This window comes from Haematobia irritans, chromosome 2 (genome assembly GCF_050003625.1).
Source record: "Haematobia irritans isolate KBUSLIRL chromosome 2, ASM5000362v1, whole genome shotgun sequence".
Taxonomy (NCBI): domain Eukaryota; kingdom Metazoa; phylum Arthropoda; class Insecta; order Diptera; family Muscidae; genus Haematobia; species Haematobia irritans.
Window position 1 is genome coordinate 218,674,363 of NC_134398.1, and position 22,125 is coordinate 218,696,487.

Consider the following 22,125-nt stretch of genomic DNA (forward strand, 5'->3'; position numbering starts at 1 on the left):
TTATAATATAGTCGGCTCCGCCCGACTTTAGACTTTACTTACTTGTTTTATCTGATAAAGACTCCATATGCACTAACATGCAATTTCAAAGACAATGCTAAGAAGGTTTAAGATACCTTGTCATTGGTAATTGTTACCACAACTCAAGTAATTCGGTTGTGAATGTCAGTCTTTAGTAGAAATTTGTACTCAATTCCTAGTGGAGAATACATAAAATTGGGCCTGATCGAATTTTCACATTGGAGAAATTTTAACTAAAACATCAACTAAAATAAAATTTCTTTTCCATCTTTAAACCACTGTGAGTATCTACTGTCGCGACGTCATCCTAATAAATGCTGCTGCAAAGCATTGCAAAGCTTTGCACATTGCGTTCTAAATGCTTAACAAAGCATTGCAGCAAGCGTTCCATCAATCGACGCGATGGTGGTTATGTTTCTAGCCACGATTCTTCGCTACAATGAAACAGGCAAGCATTTGGTTTGCAACCAACGAGCGAGTGAGCATGAAAAAAAGTCTTGTTAATTAAATTCAAACTTGTACCAGGTATGTTTGAAAACGATTTTTCCATTGGTTTTGTTGTTGTTAATAATCTGTGCTGTTATTTTCGTCACTTGGTTTTGGTGAGTGAGGGAGGTTATCGGGGTGGTGGGATTGTAACTAAAAAATAACGTCACATTTCATTCGAGTTGTAGGCGGTTATGGTTTGTCGCTTGGCTGCTTAGATCGATTGGTTGTGATGATGATTACGATAGCAACGACGACGACAATGGCAATGTTGGTGTCTTTTTCCAGAGTTTATTGCCAGCAACTCCACTGAGCCATTTCATAAATGGCTTTAAATTTTCAAGTGTAAAATAACGGGTTAACAACAGGTTTTGAGGTTGTTTTGCCTGGTATCAATTTCGTCTATTTTTTTTTTTTTTTTTGAAAATTTGGCCTAATTTTCCATGATCTATGCTGGTTTTGATTCTTTGGTAAATGTTGGAGAGGTATTTATGGAGGAAAAGAGCTTAAGTAATATATCTTTGTTGAGATGTTTTTTTTTCTTTTTTTTCTATGGCCTATTTCATTTTATTTTAAATAAAACTCTCACACATAAATCACTTTAATGATCTACGTAGATGCAAATTTGCTTGGGAATTTTTTCTAATATTCTTGATTTCGTTTTCTTTTGTTTTCTTTAACAGTCTGTATTGGCCATAAAGTTAATAACATATTAACAATAACCACCACTACACACACCCGCAAACACCTTTACAATTTGCCACACTAACACTTGTATTTGAGGTTTTCAAGATGATATTTTTTTTTACTAAAGCATTTTTATAGCACCTTTATTTTGTTACAAAATCATAGAATTTCTTCGATTTTTTTATAATTTTCTCAAGTATTTTCATTTAGATTTTAACATTTTCATAAAATTTTCTAAGAATTTTTAAATTTTATGCAATTTTTTATTAATTTTTCTCTAAACTTAGGCGCGGTCAGCTTGATTACTTGTCACCGTAGAGCAATATTATTCACACAAATACCCCCAAAAAGATTGGACACATACAACAAAGATCGTTAGCCGTAGCACAATTGGCAGAATAAGAAGAAGACATATAAAGTAACGTCTGTGTGAGAGAACACATACACAGAAATGTATGTGTATAATCAACAAGTTAAGAGCCCGCCGTCACCGACCGTTTTAACCAACAACAAAACAAAAATATGCCACAATCCACGATACCGTAAAAAAATAGCCAACCGCTCAAGCTTACCGTCGTTTTACTTCTGAGAAAAGCTATTTTCAAAGTTAACGTAATAACCAAACGACCAGCTAACCAAATGAGGCAATCCAAAACATAACGAATCAATTCTTGCACCCATACTCTCAGTTGTTCTCTTTCATTCTCACCATGTCGAAGGCATGGTGGAGTAAAGCTTTTAGACGAGCCCATAATACCAAAAGGCCATGTGTGCGTATGTGTGATGATGTTAGCGGTTTCTGTTTTTGTGAGAGAGTGAGGGAGAGTTTGTGTTTGTTTGCTTTAGCTTTCGTTCAATTTAACCGTTTTTTCTTCTTCTTTGTTTTGTTTACAAATATTTTGTCCAAGTGGTAGTTGTTAACTTGGCCTATGTGACGTTTCGCATACACGGCTTTTAAAGGTATTTGTGTGTTGTTTTGACAGTTTCCTATGTTTTGAGAATGGCAACATGTGATAGTTGTGTTGTGTTGGTATATTGCCAATACCATTAGCAATGAGTTGAGAAATGGTAATGCCATTTGCCAATTTGACCAATTTTAGTATTGCCAATTAACGGAATTTAAATAATTTGAAAGGTTCCATTTCACTAAGCGCACGGTAAAGCTAAAAAAATCAAACATAGTGTCAATCTGTTTAGTGTATGAAAAGTGACAATTAAACTATGTATGTGTTTTTGGATATTGGATAAAATAATTTTCGGGTCGGGTAGATAAAATAATTTTCGGTTGAACTTAAGTTCTCTGTTTTGACTCTAGACAAAGATCCGCTATTTTATTTTTTGAAACTTTGTCAGTTAGGCCGTTCAGAAAGAATAAACTTCTCAGATTTACTTGATTCATACAGAGACTTGAGAGTAGATTACCTGATTTTTGATATATTGCTGGTGAATGGGGCCTCTCTCTTGCCAGACTTTTTGAAAATTGGCCTAAAGGTTTCCGATTTGTTTGAAGTATTCAGTGAAGATCGGCGGTGACCTCTAGATAAATACCCGCTAAATTTTGCAAATTTTTATTTCTGTAAAAACTTGTCAATATTTTATATCTATTGAGAATTTTGTCAACATTTTATTTCTAGAGAAAATTTTGTCAAAATTCTATTTCCATAGTAAATTTTGTCAACATTTTATCTCTAGAGAAAATTTTATCTCTAGAGAAAATTTTGTAAAATTTTTATTTCTTTAGACTTTTTTAAAAGTTTTATTTCTATAGGCAATTTTGTTAAATTTGAATTTTTATAGAAAAGTTTGAAAAAATTTTATATCTTTAGAAAATTTTGTAAAAATTTTATTTCTAGAGTAAATTTTGTCAAAATTTTATTTCCATAGCAAATTTTGTCAAAATTTTATATCTATAGAAAATTTTGTCAATATTTTATTTCCATAGTAAATTTTGTCAAAATTGTATTTCTAGGGAAAATTTTGTCAAAATTTTATATCTATAGTAAATTTTGTCAATATTTTATTTCCATAGTAAATTTTGTCAAAATTGTATTGTCTAGAGAAAATTTTGTCAAAATTTTATTTCCGTAGTAAATTTTGTCAAAATGTTATTTCCGTAATAAATGTTGTCAAAATTTTATTTTTAGAGAAAATTTTGTCAAAATTTTATTTCCGTAATAAATTTTGCCAAAATTTTATTTCTTTAGAAAATTTTGTAAAAATTTTATTTCTAGAGAAAATTTTGTCAATATTTTATTTCCGTAGTAAATTTTGTAAAAATTTTATTTCAAAAGAAAATTTTGTCAAAATTTGATTTCCATAGTAAATTTTGCCAAAATTTTATTTTTAGAGAATTTTTCTCTAAAGAAAATTTTGTCAAAATTTTATTTCTATAAAATATTTGTCTAAATTTTATTTGTGGAGAAAATTTTGTCAAAATTTTATTTCTAAGAAAATACATTTTATTTCCAAAAACAATTTGTTAAAATTTTATTTCTACAGATAATTTTGTCAAAATTTTATTTCTATAGACAATTTTGTAAAATTTTAATTTTTATAGAAAAATTTGCCAAAATTTTATTTCTTTAGCAAATTTTGTAAAGATTTTATTTCTAGAGATAATTTTGTCACAATTTTATTTCTATATAATTTTTGTCAAAATATTATTTCCCTAATAAATGTTGTCAAAATTTTATTTCTAGAAAAAATTTTGTCAAATGTAAGACATCAAAATTTTTATTCCATTTGAATGGAATTGGAAATCTCGACCTCTCTCTAGGTTCACAAATAGATGGGCCGGATTTGATGTGTATCGGTCCATTTTTTTAGACACCGCAATTTACATCCGATTTGTCTGAATTTGTTGGTGAACGGGACCTCTCTCGTGCTCGACTTTTTGAAAATTGTCCACAAGGTCTCCGATTTGTTTGAAGTAGTCAGGGGAGATTGGGGGGTGGCCTCTAGATAAATACCCTATAAACAACTACCAAACAAAAATATCATATTATGCAAAATTTTATTTTATCTCTACAGAAAATTTTGTCAAAATTGTATATATATAAAATTTTTTCAAAATTTTTTATATATAGAAAATTTTTTCAAAATTTTATTTCTAGAGAAAATTTTGTCTAAATTTTATTTGTAGAGAAAATTTTGTCAAACCTTTATTTCTATAGTAATGTTTTGTTAAAATTTTATTTCTAGAGAAAATTTTGTAAAAATTTATTCCTAGAAAAAATCTGGTCAAAATTGTATATCTATAGAAATTTTGTCAAAATTTTATTTCTAGAGAAAATGTTATCAACATTTTATTTCCAAAAAATTTTGTCAAAATTTTATTTCTAGAGAAATTTTTGTCAAAATTTTATTTCTATAGACAATTTTGTCAAAATTTTATTTCTTGAAAAAAATTTGTCAAATTTTATTTCTAGAGAAAATTTTGTAAAAATTTTATTTCTTTAGATTTTTTAAAATTTTATTTCTATAGAAAATGTTGTAAAAATTTTATTTATAGAGAAAATTTTATCAAAATTTTGTTTTCCTGCTTTTTGGAGTATTGAAAGATCTAAACTTCTTCAATTGACTTGGAAATTATGGAGAAAAAGAAATAAAAGAACAAGAAAATTTTGTCAAATTTTAATTTTTATAGAAAATTTGGCCAACATTTTTTTTGGATTATGTAAAGGTTTTTGTTTCCAGAGAAAATTTTGTATCTATAGAAAATTTTGTCAAAATTTTATTTCCATAGTAAATGTTTTTCAAAATTTTATTTCCATAGTAAATTTTGTCAAAATTTTATTTCTAGAGATAATTTTGTCAAGATTTTATTTCTGGAGAAAATTTTGTCAAAATTTTATTTCTAGAGAAATTGTTGTCCAAACTTTATTTGTAGAGAAAATTTTTCAAAATGTTATTTGTAGAGAAAATTTTGTCAAAATTTTATTTCTCTAAAAAAATTTTGTCAAAATTTTAGTTCTAGAGAAAATGTTGTCCACATTTTATTTGTATAGAAAATTTTGTAAAAATTTTAGAAATAAAAGAAATATTTTTTTGGCAAAATGTTCTATTTCTAGAGAAAATGTTGTCAAAATTTTATTTCCATAGTAAATTTTGTCAAAATTATATTTCTATAGTAAATTTTGTCAAAATTTTATTTGTAGAGTAAATTTTGTCAAAATTTTATATCTATAAAAAATTTTGTCAAAATTTTATTTCTTGAAAAAAATTTGCCAAATTTTACTTTTAGAGAAAATTTTGTAAAAATTTTATTTCTTTAGATTTTTTTAAATTTTATTTCTAAAGAAAATTATAAATTTAATTATAAAATTAATATGGGGTACGTGGTTTTTAAAAATAGTAATTTTTCCGTTAGTTTTGAAATTTGGCGGGGAGGTAGATGTTGGTCCCTAACTAGGTACGTAATGTTTTTTAATGGGAGGGGAAGCTCCTTCTTGCCAGATTTTTTTTTTTGAAGTAAAAAACTTAAATTTACATTAAATTTACAGGCGACATAAAGAGTGTTTTATTAGTCAGTATGTATTCGGGAAAGGCCCGTGTCCGATATTGAAAAAAAATATTAGGCTAATATTTTCAAGAACTTTTAAATATTTGCTGTATATTATTATATTTGACAGGAATTATAGTTTTTTGCAGTTGAAATGAGATACATAATTGTCCGGTGTGATGAGGAGAGCAATGCCCCTTTAAAACTTGTGCTTGAAATTCGCAGGTATTGTTTATTTTTTGGAATTTTTTCAATCTGTGTTTAAAACGGACCATTATGCACTTATTAAATGTAGATAACAGCCACCCTATATATTTTTGTACTCGTACAAGGAGAATTTCTAGTACGATATAACGAAGTCTGTGTTTCTGACGTTACATTTGACACAGATTGGTATTTTGTCTGCAAGTAGGTAAAGTTCGAAGATTAGTTATATCGGTCCATGGGCTATGTAGATCCTATATAAACCGACCCCCCCAATTTGATCGCTTGGGCATCTAGGCACTGTAATTTCTATTCGATTTTCTTGAAATTAGAATCCTAAAGGTATTGGAGTTCAACAAATAGGGAGTGTAACGGTCCATGTTTTGGTATTGACATCTAATATAGACAGATGTCACGATTTCACTTCTTAAGACATTTGGACATCAACATTTTTTTTTCGATTTGAATGGAATTGGAAATCTCGACGACGACTCTAGGTTCAGAAATAGGTGGGCCGGGGTTGATGTGTATCGATTCATTTTTTTAGACACCGCAATTTACATCCGATTTGCCTGAATTTGAAAATCTAGAGGTATTTGAAGTTAGCAAGAACGTGTATCGGATATGGTGTTCAACGGTTCAGTTTTTAGAATAGTCCACATATACTGAAAAAACAGTGAACCCACCAGGAAGAAAATTTTTGGTTAATTTTAGAAAAAATGGAATATGTTTAGAAAATTTTAACTAAACGGTATTACAAGCGTTGACATCACGCCGATATCACAAATTCAAAAAAAAAATTATTAGACATAATTAATTTTTTCACTTGTTAAAGAAAATTTTGTAGTCTGAAAGAAAAAATTGGAGTTCAAAATTGCAAGAATGTCTTTAGTGACATACGAAGTTCATGATGAACGCTTTTCTAGTAAAATTTACAAATTTAAAGAAATAATGAACTATGTAGTGAGAAATACGAATGTAGTAAATCTTTATGTTTAATTTATGTATAATTTTTTCCCGTTTTTTAGTTAATTTATCTAACGTGCGGAAAAAAATATTAGAGTAAAGGAAACTTTCTCCAAATATAATAATTCCACGAACTAAATAACGTTAATTTGGCTTTAGTGAAATAGAGAGTTCACTTTTTTGAGTGTATAGTAAATTTTGTCAAAATTTTATTTCTATAGTAAATTTTGTTAAAATTTTATTTCTAGAGAAAATTTTGTCAAAATTTTATTTCTATAGAAAATTTTGTAAACATTTTATTTCTATAGACAAAATTTTATTTCCATAGTAAATTTTGTCAAAATTTTATTTCCACAATAAATTTTGTCAAAATTTTTTTTCTTGAAAAAATTTTGTCAAAATTTTATTTCTTTAGATTTTTTTATAAATTTTATTTCCATAGAAAATTTAGTCAAAACTACTAAATGTTGTCAAAATTCTATTTCTAGAGAAAATGTTGTCAAAATTTTATTTCTCCTCCTCTTTGGAGTAGTGAAAAATCTAAACTTCTTCGATTGACTTGGAAATTATGGAGAACAAGGGGGAAATTTTAAAATTAATATGGGGTACGTAATTTTTACAAAATAGTAATTTTTCCATTAGTTTTGAAATTTGGTCCCTAAATAGGTTCTTAATGTTTTTTTTTTTATGGGAGGGGAAGCTCCTTCTTGCCAGATTTTTTTTTTTGAAGTAAAAAACTTAAATTTACATGAAATTTACAGGCAACATAAAGTGTGTTTTATTATCCGGTATGTATTCGGGAAAGGCCCGTGTCCGATATTAAAAAAAATGTTAGGCTAATTTTTTCAAGAACTTTTAAATATTTGCTTTTCTTTACATATTTGACAGGAATCATAGTGAATTTTTGCAGTTGAAATGAAATATACATAATTTAAAACTTATGCTTTAAATTCGCAGGTATTATTTAATTTTTAAATTTTAATTTTTTTTTCAATCTGTGTTTATAACGTACCATTATGCACTTGTTAAATGTAGATATCAGCCACCTTATATATTCTTGTACAAGGAGAATTTTTTGGACGATATAACGATGCTTGTGTTTCTGACGGTAAATTTGTAACCGATTCGTATTTTGCCTGCAAGTAGGTTAAGTTCGAAGATTAGTTATATCGGTATGTATAAACCGACACCCCGAGTTGATTGCTTGGACATCAAGACTCTGCAATTTTTATTCGATTTTCTTGAAATTAGAATCCTAAAGGTATTGGAGTTCAACAAATAGGGGTGCCAAATAGCGAGTGTAACGGTCCATGTTTTGGTATTGGCCGCGATTTCACTTCTTAGGACATCTGGACATCAAATTTTTTATTCGAATTCAATGGAAGTGGAAATCACGACGACGAGGTTCACAAATAGGTGGGCCGGGCTTGATGTGTATCGGTCCATTTTTTTTTGACATGGCAATTTACATCCGATTTGTCTGAATTTGAAAACGTGTATCGGATATAGACCGATATGCCGATTTTACTTCTTGAACTTATAGGCACCACAAGTTATTCCGATTTGCCCAACTTTGGAAATCGAGAGGTATTAAGGTCCGTGAAATTATATATCAGATTTGCTTTGAATTGGTAAGGGTTTGATATAGCCCTCATATACGCCGATCTACCGATAAAACGTTCAATAATCATTGGCCGGAACTAGAAGAGGGGTTTCCCGATTTTATGTCTGGTGCTCATGTATGGGTAATGGGGATAAACTCTACAGAACTTATAATTGAAAACTAAATCTAAATCGTTTCATTTGATATGAAAAAAGTTTCAGTTGACTTGAAAAAAGTTTCATTGGAAATGTGTGAAACTTTTCACATGAAAAAGGTTTCATTTTATTGTAAAATGGTTTTATAGAAAAAGTAAAAGTTTCATTTGAAGTGAAAATGTTATTTAATACCCTATGCCAAAGGCTGGTGCACATATGTCTGACACTTTTTTTAAGCCTCAATACCCTAAGGTATTCTAATGCTAGCCAATCACTTATGCGTCATATTCTAGACAAAAAACAAAAGAATTCACACGAGCTTTACCAGCTCAAAGTTTGTCTTGCCCTGGTCGTATGATGTCTCGCATATATAGTACTTTATTAAAAAATATTTATTTTTAAAATATAAAACATTAATAAATAAAATTGTCTTCTAGCTGATATTAATCATATTTTAGGTTTTTTGTTTGTTTTTTATTTGGATTTTTGTTTTTTAATCAAGCTGAAAGATAGACGAATTCTATCACTCAAATTGATTTTTTTTAGGTGTATTAAGAGAAACAGAGGAGAGCTGGGGGTGAGCACCCACAAATACCGAATGAACTTAGCATACACATCACGTATCTGAGACGAGACTACTCGTACTCGTGAACATTGTGGCTTACTCATTCGAATTCGAAGAGGAACTTTGTGATGATGGCTATCACATTTTGTGGTTGCCGGTTTCTCCATTAAGGCAATGGTCTACAGTTAATTCCATAATCACATTTGGAGGTTATCAGTTTTTGGTTCATTTTTAACCAGGCCAATTGTATGGAAATGTCACATCTCCTCCAAAATGACAATTATTTTAATGATCTTTTTATTTCTAGTGAATTTAAATTGTACGTGCAATTATCTTTAAAGACCCCCTCATATAACCGTCAAGAGAGTTGCCAATAAAACGCAGATTTCTTGGAATATTGTGATTTCTTTTTGTGAGTAATGAATGAGTGAATTAACAACAACAAGTGTAGAGTGCGAATATATTGATTGTGGCACAGTGGGATAAATGTAAATTAAAAAAAAAACTAATTACTAATATTCGGTCGAAGACGAATATATGGTAGTCTACTCTACACACGCAGAGAAGGAATATGATCACCTCAAACATGTTTCAAGAGTAAAATGTTATTTTTGTATGATGACCATGTAACATGTTTGCCACTAAAATGTTATTTTGCATGGGAGAATATTCCGAATCGACACAAACTTGGTCGATTTTTGCCTGTAACCAAAGTCATGAGTCTGAATAAAACGCGAACTAAATACAAAAGTCCAACATTAAAAAAAAAAAAAAATAACAACTACATTAAATGTCATTAAAATCACCAGATGGAGTACCTACCAAACTCCTTTCAAATGCAAACTCAGTAATCGAAATACAAATGAAGATATGGCTGGCCGAAAAAGGGGTAGATAAAAAATTATGGCAGTTCCCGACAACCTATAAACAAACATTTTTACACATCTGGCGAGCACATCGGCTCTAAATGTTCAAAATTTAAAAAAATTACAAATATCACACTGTGTGGAGCGGCCTAGGCGAATAAAATCTCAAATAAACCATTCCATTCCAAAAATAATGATGTTGATATTGAAACCGTTGCATACTTTTAGGCTCGTACAAATAAATGATTTTACAACAAATGGTGTTAATTTTAATCACCCGGCATTTCGGAAGCAGGCTCTTTTTAATCCTTGATATTTGATAATTAAATAAAAAGAATTAAATAAAAATGGAGCAATACAGGTATCAACAACGAACTGAAATTCTTAAAAATCAGTACACTTGAAAAATAATTTGGACTGGAGGAAGTCCATTTCCACTATGGAGGAAACAATATTTTGGAGTGTGGCGATCGGAAAAGCCAAGAGTTCTTTTTGGAAAGCTTCAACACTTGAATGTTCGGTGGAGTCAATTAGCACTGTTGCAACAGTAGGTAGAATTCTACCAAAAATGGTAGATTTTTTACTATTTGGTAGATTGGTAGTATTCTTGACGTTTTGTTATTTGACGTTATTTTTCTATAGAAAAATTTCACAAAATTTTCTAAAAAAAACTCACAACATTTTCTATAAAAAATTACAAATTTTTCTACAAAAATAAAAACTAAAAAAATATCTGTAGAAAATGTTGATACAAATTTTATCTCTTTAGAAAATTTTGTCAAAATTTTATTCCAATAGTATTTTTTTCAAAATTTTCTTTCGATAGAAAATTTTGTCAAAATTTTATTTTTATAGAAAATTTTGTCCAAATTTAATTCCTATAGTTAAGATTCTCAAAATTTTATTTTTATAGAAAATTTTGTCAAAATTTTATTTCTATAGATAATTTTGTCAAAATGTTATTTCTATAGAAAATTTTGTCAAAATTTTATTTCTATAGAAAATATTGTTAAAAATTTTATATCTACAGAAAATCTTCTAAACATTTGATTTCTATAGTAAATTTTGCCAAAATTTTATTTCTATAGAAAATTCCGTCAAAATTTTAGTTCTATATATATTTCTAAATATTTTGACAAAATTGTCAACATTTTTATTTCTACAGAAAATTTTGTATGTTAAACACTTGATTTCTATAGTAAATTTTGCCAATTTCATTTCATTCAAATTTCATTTATTTAGAAAATGTTGTCCAGATTTTATCCAGATTGTCCAGAAAATTTTATAAAAATTTTAGTTCTACGGAAAATTTTGTCAAAATTTTATTTCTTTAGAAAATGTTGTCCAGATTTTATTTCTTTAAAAAATTTTATTTCTTTAGTAATTTTTATCAAAATTATATTTCTTTAGAAAATTTTAAAATTCAAAATTTTATTACTATAGATAAATTTGTCAAATTTTTATTTCTAAAGAAAATTTGGTTACAATTTTATTTCTATAGAAAAATTTTTAAAAATTTTATTTCTTTAGAAAATTTTGTCAAAATTTTATTTCTTTAGAAAATTTAATTTCTATGGAAAATTTTTTCCAAATTGTATTTCTATAGAAAATTTTGTCAAAATTTTATTTCTATGGTAAATTGTGATTAAATTTCATTTCCACAGTAATTTTTATCAATATTATATGTGTTTAGAAAATTTTGTCAAAATTTTATTTCTATAGAAAATTTTGTCAAAATTCTATTTTTATAGCAAAATCGGTCAAAATTTTATTTCTATAGAAAACTTTGTCTAAATTTTATTTCTATAGAAAAATATGTCAAAATTTTTTTTCCACAGTATTTTTTTCAAAATTTTATTTTCACAATATTTTCACACAATTTTGTCAAAGTTTTATTTCTATATAAAATTTTTGAAAATTTTATATCTATAGACAATTTGTCAAAACAAAATTCCGTCAAAATTTTATTTTTATAGACAATTTTGTCAAAATTTTAGTTTTATAGAAAATTTTGTCAAAATTTTATTCCTATAGTAAATTTTCTCAAAATTTTATTTTTATAGAAAATATTATCAAAATTTTATTCCTATAGAAAATTTTGCCAAAATTTTATTTCTATAGAAAATTTTGTCAAAATTTTATTTCTATAGAAAATTTTGCCAAAATTTTATTTCTATAGAAAATTTTGTCAAAATTTTATTTCTATAGAAAATTTTGTCAAAAATGTTATTTCTATAGAAAATTTTGTCAAAAATTTTATTTCTACAGTTAATCTTGTAAACATTTGATTTCTGTAGTAAATTTTGCCAAAATTTTATTTCTATAGAAAATTTTGCCAAAATTTTATTTCTTTAGAAAATGTTGTCCAGATTTTAGTTCTTTAGAAAATTTTATAACAATTTTAGTTCTACGGAAAATTTTGTAAACATTTTATTTCAGTAGAAAATTTTGTCAAAATTTTATTTCTATGGTAAATTTTGTCAAAATTATATTTCGTTAGAAAATTTTAAAATTCAAAATTTTATTACTATAGATAAATTTGTCAATTTTTTATTTCTAAAGAAAATTTGGTTAAAATTTTATTTCTATAGAAAAATTTTTAAAAATTTTATTTCTTTAGAAAATTTTGTCAAACTTGTATTTCTTTAGAAGATTTTATATCTATAGAGAATTTTGTCAAAATTATATGTTTAAAGGAAATTGTGTAAAATTTTTTTGTCTAAGGATAATTTTGTCATAATTTTATGTCTATAGAAAATTTCGTCAAATTTTTTGTTTCTTGTTATAATTTTATTTCTATGGACAAAATTTCGTCAAAATTTTATTTTGTTAGAGAATCTTGTCAAAATTTTATTTTTATAGACAATTTTGTCAAAATTTAATTTTTTAGAAAATTTTGTCAACATTTTATTCCTATAGTAAATTTTCTCAAAATTTTATTTTTATAGAAAATATTATCAAAATTTTATTCTTATAGAAAATTTTGCCAGAATTTTATTTCTATAGAAAATTTTGTCAAAATTTTATTTCTACAGAAAATTTTGTCAAAAATTTTATTTCTACAGAAAATCTTGTAAACATTTGATTTCTGTAGTAAATTTTGCCAAAATTTTATTTGTTGTTATTTTTTTATTTCAGCTTAAAACCATACATTGACTAAACTACAAGAGTAGCTTAACCAACAGAGGAAAAGAATGTTTGTCAAATTTATTTGGACAAAGCCCTATAGACTGCAAGATGGTTGGATGGACGCACGTTTCGGAATTACCACATTCCTCATCAGCATCCTCTACTTGCAGCAAAATAACAACAATGCTTAAAGAACAAAACCAACAATAACAAAACAAAAAAAAAATTATTTCTATAGAAAATTTTGCCAAAATTTTATTTCTTTAGAAAATGTTTTCCAGATTTTAGTTTTTAGAAAATTTTATAAAAATGTTAGTTCTACGGAAAATTTTGTAAACATTTTATTTCTATAGAAAATTTTGTCAAAATTTTATTTCTATAGTAATTTTTATCAAAAATTTTATTTCGTTAGAAATTTTTAAAATTCAAAATTTTATTACTATAGATAAATTTGTCAAATTTTTATTTCTAAAGAAAATTTGGTTAAAATTTTATTTCTATAGAAAAATTTTTAAAAATTTTATTTCTTTACAAAATTTTGTCAAAATTGTATTTCTTTAGAAAATTTTATTTCTATGGAAAATTTTGTCCATATTGTATTTCTATAGAAAATTTTGTAAAAATTTTTATGCTATAGAAAATTTTGCCAAAATTTTTATGCTACAGAAAATTTTCTCAAAATTTTGTTTCTATGGTAAATTGTGATGAAATTTTATTTCCACAGTAATTTTTATCAATATTATATTTCTTTAGAAAATTTTGTCAAAATTGTACTTCTATTTTGTCCAAATTTTATTTTTATAGAAAATTCTTGAAATTTGTATTTCTATAGAAAATTTTGTCAAAATTGTATTTTTTATGGAAAATTTGGCCAAAATTTTATTTCTATAGAAAATTGTGTCTAAATTTTATTTCCACAGTAATTTTTATCAAAATTTTATTTCATTAGAAAATTTTGTCAAAGTTTTATTTCTATAGAAAATTTGTGAAGATTTTATATCTATAGACAATTTTGCCAAAATTATATGTTTAAAGAAAATGTTGTAAAAATTTTATGTCTAAAGAAAATTTTGTCATAATTGTATGTCTATACAAAATTTCGTCAAAATTGTATTTTTTAAAAAATCTTGTCAAAATTTTATTTCTAAAGACATTTTTTGCCAAAATTTAATTTTTATAGAACATTTTGTCAGTAATTTGTACCAAAATTTTATTTCTATAGATTGTTTTTTTTTTAATTTATTTCTATAGAAAATTTTGGAAAATTTTATTTCTTTAGACAATTTTGTCAAAATTGCATGTCTATAGAAAATGTTTTCAACATTTTATGTCTATAGAAAATTTTGTCAAAATTTTATGTCTATAGAAAATATTGTCAAAGTTTTGTTTCTTTAGAATATCTTGTCAACATTTTATTTTTTATGAAAATTTTGTCAAAATTTTATTTTTTTAGAAATTCTTGCCAAAATTTTATTTTTATAGAAAATTTTGTCAGTAATTTGAACCAAAATTTTATTTCTATAGATTTTTTTTAATTTTATTTCTATAGAAAATTTTTGGAAATTTTATTTCTTTAGACAATTTTGTCAAAATTTTATGTCTATAGAAAATGTTGTCAAAATTTTATTTCTTTAGAAAATGTTGTCAACATTTTTTTTCATATGAAAATTTTGTCAAAATTTTATTTCTATTGTGATTTTATAAAAATTTTAGTTCTTTTGTCAAATTTTTGTTTTCTATAGAAAATGTTAAAAAAATCTAAACATAACAAACAGAAAGCGAACTTAAAATCGTCTGTAAAGTCTGCTAAATGGAGGGAAATTTTGTTACTTTAGAAAATTTTCTTAAAATTTTATTTCTATAGCAAATTGTCGCAAAATTTTATTTATTTAGAAAATTTGTGTAAAATTTATTTCTATAGAAAATTTGGCAAAACTTTATTTATATGAAAAAATTGTGTCAAGATTTTATTTCTAAAGAAACTTTGTAAAGTAATAGTTTGCAAAATCTTCTAAAATATCCAAAAATTTTAACAATCTACCAAATAATATAAAATCTAAAATTTTTGGTAGAATCTGTGGCAACCGTTATAGGGAGCGTTGTGCCATCAACCTGCATTCGCAATCCCCTACTGTTTTTGTGTGGACATAATAAAACCAACAATATAATGTTTTTGTAAAATATATTTATTTATTTAAGAGAAATAATTTTATTTGTAAAAATTTCTGGAAAACAGAGGAAGACTTTATAGGATCAAACAACTCGTAATTATTACGTGTCGCTGCGTAAACTTACTCAAAATAATAAGATCATAATCATTAAATATAAGTAAAATGAATGGAAACTCTCACATAAAATATTTTGTATACTTAAAATTTAATCTTAAAATAAATGGATTTTCTTTTTTTTACCTTTGATAATTAAAAATAATATTTTAAAGTAATACTTTAATTATAAACTAAAATTAAAAAAAAAATTAAATATTTATATTAAAAGAAAAAATTCTTCTCCAAATAAATGAAAAGAATTATTACAGATTTTTATCATTATTAATTTTTTCTTTTTATATAAAATATGAACACTAAGTGTTCAGGCAAGTACACTTAAAATTAAATCAAATATGTATTGTACATATATTTTTATACGTAAACAAAAATATCCAAAGGAAAATTGTGGAGAAAAAACTTATCTAAATATGATCAACATGTATTTTTTTGTATATATATTATAGAGAAAAATATTATAAAAAATATACATTGAATATCTAACAATTGTATATATATATAGGCAGTTGAGGATTGTATTTTATTTTTTTAAATTTTCTTAATGGAAATTAAAATTATTACTACAGCTAAAAAATCAATTAATTTTTTTTAATTAATTAAATTGAAAAATATATTTAAGCTATATGCCTATCTATGGCCAAGGCTTGTTACTAAGACTCTAACTTAAATATACGGTCTATGTTGTACTTACAAGACTGCGATATTAAACAAAAAATCTCTAGCTTTTTGAGATTTTTTTTTGTATTTTTTTAACATTTTAAGACTCTTTCATTTTTACCAAGTAAGGCTAAGGGTTTAATAGAAAAATTTAAATCTACTACACAGAAAAATATCAAAATCAAATTACCCAATGGATTCAATTAAATAATTGATTCGAATAAAAAAATTAATTGTTTCAATTAATTTTTACCCATAAAAAATATTTTTTTTTTTAACAACGAAATTAATTGACAGAATAATTGAAATTTCTTCAATTACGTAAATCACTATTGTGAATTAAATAATTAATTGTTGCAATTATTTTTGTGAATGATTTTTTTTTTCAATCAAAATGGGATTTGAATCAAAGAAATTTTTTGACAATAAATTTTCTGTGAATTAATAAATTTTTTCATAATTTAATTCCATAATTTTTTTTAAATTCAATTAAGACGATCATTAAAAAAATGTGCTGACATGTTTTCTGTGTATATGTAGTTCCTATATTCTTTCCAATATTGAAGAATATACGTGGATGGTTCGATAAGTACTCTAGATCGTAATGCAGGAACAGTTTTCTATGTTGTAGTACATTCGCGGCAAACGACAACTGCAACCAAATTTCAGTAGAATCGGTTACATTTTTACCAAGAGCTTGCCCGGATTGTGTTTTTTTTACTTAACGGACCACTCACGTATATTTATTTATTTATATATGTACGATTCATAACTTAAATTTGCCATAGGTTCAATCGTTAGCGTCTCATGATATCTTCAATGCTAAAACCGGTACTACGTTTAACCGGTGGCGGTTGCGGTGCTGGTTGCGGTGGTGTTTGCGGTTGTCCTTGCTTATTTTGACACTGGGATGATGTAGAAGATTGTTGCTGCTGCTGCTGGTGATGATGATTTCGATTTGAAGACGTCGAAGGCGATACAGAAGTCACCGTTGAAGACGAGGGCAAAGGACCCGTATTACTCGTTGATGCTGACACTGTGCTATTTCCCTCCATATGGCCTGTACGCGGTGCATGATGAACATAGGATTCACTTAAACTTGGTCCCATTGTCTTTTCTGTGGATCCTGGTGTCAAATGGTAGTTTGTAGGTAAATAAGGCCCTGGTTTATTTGTCATACCCGGTGGTGGAGGTCCCAAATGAGAGGGAGCGATTGCATTACCTCCCGATCCCATTTTTAATACAGAAGCTGCCGCTGCTGATTGTAAGGCATGCAGATGCGGTCGTGACATATTCAAGGCATACATATTAGCATTTGGTGCGAATTGCGGTGGTGGAGGCGCTCTATTATGACCCAAAGCATGGGCATGCATATGCTCGAATTCAACTCCTAAAGCTCGTTTTCGTATGGGTATGGATCCCAGAAAACTGGGAACCGCTTCATGGGGTGAGTGTAGAGGAGCTGGTGGTGTTGGATGTTGGCCTTGACCTGTAGGAGGTTGTGATTTTGCATTTGTGTCAATTAAAATTGGTAGAGGTCCTGGAGGTATTCCACCCGGCTGTATTTGGACCTTTAGGTCAGTAGGTCCTGCCAATGTCAGGGGTTTCGAATGGAGATCTCTTCGTACATGAAGCAATGGTAAGTAGGGATCATTTGCCTCAGGTGGCCCTAAATGACCAGGCAAGGGCCCAATGTAATTGGAAATACCAGCCGATGTACTGGCCAATAGATAATCCCCAGACGGGCCATGAGGTCCTGGAGGACCCGGCAGAGCTGTTGCTGAATTTCCCAACAGCAGTTCGTCACCATTACGATTGAGTTCATGGGTAGGTCTCATAGTGTATTGTGTCCCTCCCTCATGATGGCAATGGGTTACACCCTGATATTGGCTCGAAGGACCATCGACTGTGTCGTCAGATTTGCGTTGAATTTTCTCTGCCAATTCCTGTTTAATCATTGGCTTGGGATCTTTCTCTGGCAAATCCTCCTCATCGTCATCGGGATTTTCATCCAATAACTCATCATCAGAATCATCTTCCAAGGCCTCACGATCGAATTGAGCCTTACGTTTTAGGGTCAAACGTTCAGCCATGGAAATACGTTGATCTCCCTCTAACTCATCCTCATCCTCCTCGTCGTCATGATCTCTTTCTAATTCATGGCTGGGCGACCCATTGAGATGTCTTTGTACTGGGGAATTGCGTGGAGAATCTACTTCTAGCAGAGAATCATCTTCGTCGCCACTCAAATGGCGACCTTCATCTTCCTCCTCGACCACATCAACATATTCGCCAGGGACATCACCCACAGCATGTGTGAGAGTATGGCGCCGTAGATCACAATTGCGACGGAACACTTTGCCACAGGAGTTACATTCGTAGGGCTTATGATCGGTGTGGGTAAGCAGATGGGTCTTCAGATTGGAACGTTGATTAAAACTGCGACTGCATACGGGGCATTTGTGGGGAGACTCTTCCATATGGAGAATTTTGTGGACAGCCAAGGTACGGGATTGGCAGAATCCCTTACCACATTCGGTGCATTTGAAAGGTTTCTCCTTGGAATGTATATATCTGAAAGAGAGAGAGAGAGAGAGAGGGTAGAGGAAGATATTAATCTAATATTCTGTTCTTGCTCTAGCTAAGCACTTACCTATGATCCCTTAAATGATCCTGACGCCGGAATGCTTTACCGCATATGTCACATGAATAGGGCCGTTCATCGGTATGCGTCCGTTCATGGATTAACAGATTATAGGACTTGGTAAATTGACGATTACAAAATTTACAAATGAATTGTTTTTTGGGTCGCGAAGCCCGTCCAGGGGCCCTTAGTAGACGCCGATCGAGACCAGCATGCATGGAAGGTGGTAAGCCGGGTGGAAACAAGGCAGCTGCCCCTGAGGGAAACGTGAAACTACCCGCACCAGTGGGTGAAGGTCCAGGCCCTCCCAAATATGGTGGGGGATACATAACGGATCCCGGGACCCCAGGGGGAGGACCCTGACCAGGGCGAGGCATTAACATGGCAGCAGCTACGGCAGCCTCTCTTAAGGCTAACTCCTTACGTTTATCAGCCATCATGGCCATAATTTCAAAATTTGAACCCCTTTTGGGATCCTTGCCACCATCGGCATCCATCATTGAGCCATAAAGTGAGGCAGGGCCTCTTAAGGGGTTACGATGCGACGGTAGAACGGGCACAAAGGCCGAATTTGAAGGATTTGGATTTGACATTGCGAAGCAGCAGGAACTTCTAGTTGTGTGGTTCTGGTTCACCTTTAAGGTATCTCTAGGTCTAATCTCTAGAAATTTCGTTTGTAACTCATCCGTGAACTCGCTAATATTGTTGGGTTAGAGATCTGCAAGTGTACGAAAAAAAAAAACAGAAATAAAATTCACATTAGAGATAAGCTTCTCGCACAACAAGAACAGGAGCTATGAAGTGCTATGTCTAGTATTAAGATAAGTGAGCTATAATTAATGAAATTTTCCCCCACCCAGTAAAGAGACTCTAGGAATTTCCCATTGTAGCTTTTGTTAAGAGGGATTTATGATCGTCATAATCAACATCATCACCATCATTTTGTTTTATTCTGAGGACTTGCTAGTCTAATCTAAATGATTTCGTTTTTGTTTTATTTTTCGAAATACCCTTGCCGCCGCCATCATAAAACCAAGCAATTTCAGTCTGTCGAGGCGGTAATTATTGTTGACTTTGTTGTTGCTGTCGTTGTTCCTAAAAGTCATTGTTAATGTTTGACTATAATATTTTTTTATCTTAACAATGCTGTTAGGGACTAACTATTATTATTTTTATGAATTTTTATTTTTTACTTTGAGTTATAAAAATAAATTTGCCATTCATTTTATTCTATGTAGCTTCTCTGAGGTTTCTCAATGTATCGGGTGATACAGAAAAAATGCAATATTTTAAGGATTTCGTGAAAATGGTCCAATATTTTTAATGAAGATTTTAATGGTATTTAAAGATCGACCACAAACAACGCAAAAATTTTATTAGTGTTACCTCGTTTAACAGTTTGTAATTTTGCAACGAATTAAATATTTTCTCTCTATGTTATATACTGGATTCCTACTGACCCTATCTACTAGGTACTGGATTCCTACAGTTCTTATCTATTAGATACTGGATTCCTGCAGTTCCTATCTACCATTATATATTCCTACTACCCCTAGGTTAGGTTAGGTTAGGTTATGTAGCAGCCCGATGTATCAGGCTCACTTAGACTATTCAGTCCATTGTGATACCACAGTGGTGAACTTCTCTCTTATCACTGAGTGCTGCCCGATTCCATGTTAAGCTCAATGACAAGGGACCTCCTTTTTATAGCCGAGTCCGAACGGCGTTCCACATTCCAGTGAAACCACTTAGAGAAGTTTTGAAACCCTCAGAAATGTCACCAGCATTACTGAGGTGGGATAATCCACCGCTGAAAAACTTTTTGGTGTTCGGTCGTAGCAGGAATCGAACCCACGACCTTGTGTATGCAAGGCGGGCATGCTAACCATTGCACCACGGTGGCTCCCAAGTGGCTCCCCTAGTTAGGTTCGTTTATAGTGACAGGTCTTCAATTCAGGTTCACTTAGACGCCACAGTTGGTGAACTTCACTTTTACCCCCTGAGGTATGATAATGTCGTGAAAAATCTAAAATAACGACTGGCATTATAGCTTAACCTAAAGTAATTAGTGATAGAAGGGATCTATATAATGGATAGGATTGATAGGAATTACGTGTATAGGAGATGCAGACAGTAGGAATCCAGCATCCAGTAATTGGGAACAATAGGAACCCCACATATTGCAGTTAGGAAGAGTAGAAATCCTACTGTCCCTATCTACTAGGCACTATATTCCTACAGTTCCTATCTACTAGGCACTAGATTCCAACAGTTCCTAAATATATTCATACTATCCCTGGTTAGTTTCTTTTATTGTGGCAGTCCGTTATTTGAGGTTCACTAAGGCTATTGAGTCACAGTCGGGGAACACCTCTTTTACCCCCTAAGACTGTCATTATAGATTAGCCTGAAGTATCTAGTGATAGGAGGAATCTATATAACAGATAGGAGGAATCTATATAATAGGATCAGTAGGATTTCCGTATATAGTAGATACTGATAGTATCCTCCAGCACATAGTAGTTAGGAATAGTAGGAATCTCGAATATAGTAGCCAGAAACCCCGCACATAGTAGTTAGAACTGTAGGAATATTTTATGGGAGTTTTCTAGGAACAGTATCTTAACAATTGGTTTCATCGATAAATCACATCATCATGCCAATCTCCCTCCGTCTGTCGATTGTTAACTAAGGCTTGTTTTGGAACAAATTGGGATACCAGCTCAACCTAGATCTATAAAACCAAACGACGGGGTTAATATCAGGGTTGCCACTCGTGCCAAATATAGTCTACCAAAATTTGAAGAAAATTCTACCAAATTTTTTTTTCTCAAATTTTGTCGTTAGTATGGGAAAAAATTTTGTTATTCTGATTTTTCCAGTATTTGCAATATTATATTTTATGATATCTGCTATTAGCACAAATTTTTTGAATGTATCCAAATGCTTTACTTCTATAGATAAATTTCTCAGAATTTTATTTCTATAGAGAAATTTCTCAGAATTGTATTTATGTAGGAAATTTTCTCAAACGTTTATTTGTATAGAAAATTTTTTTCAAACCTTTATTTCTACAAAAAAATTATCTCAAAATCTATAGCAAATTATCTGTAAATTTTATTTCTATAGGATTTTTTTATTTTTATTTTACAGAAAGTTTTCTCAAAAAATTATTACTATAAAAAATGTTCTCAAAATTAGTTAGTTATAGAAGAGATCTCTATAATGGATAGGATTGGTAAGAATTAAGTGTATAAGAGATGCAGACAGTAGTAATCCAGCACATAGTAATTAGGAACAATAGGAACCCCGCCCTGGATTCCTACAGTTACTATCTACTAGGCCCTAGATTCCTA

General features: G+C 29.3%; 2 protein-coding genes across 3 annotated transcripts in view; both read right to left on the minus strand.

Annotated features, from left to right (window-relative positions):
* Window positions 1–1,760, minus strand: part of bark (C-type lectin domain-containing protein bark beetle) — a 67,315-nt gene extending 65,555 nt beyond the window's left edge. The window contains exon 1 of the mRNA XM_075297452.1: window positions 1,559–1,760. The gene's annotated coding sequence lies outside the window, so the exon portion shown is untranslated. The remainder of the gene's footprint in view (window positions 1–1,558) is intronic.
* Window positions 1,761–15,348: 13,588 nt separating this feature from the next.
* Window positions 15,349–22,125, minus strand: part of bowl (brother of odd with entrails limited) — a 46,265-nt gene continuing 39,488 nt past the window's right edge. For both annotated transcript variants that reach the window (XM_075297455.1, XM_075297454.1), the window contains exons 2-3: window positions 18,779–19,487; window positions 15,349–18,699 (exon numbers count right to left, since the gene is read on the minus strand). In XM_075297455.1, the coding sequence (XP_075153570.1) occupies window positions 16,923–18,699; window positions 18,779–19,362 (2,361 nt within the window). In that variant the 5' untranslated portion in view covers window positions 19,363–19,487 and the 3' untranslated portion in view covers window positions 15,349–16,922. The remainder of the gene's footprint in view (window positions 18,700–18,778; window positions 19,488–22,125) is intronic.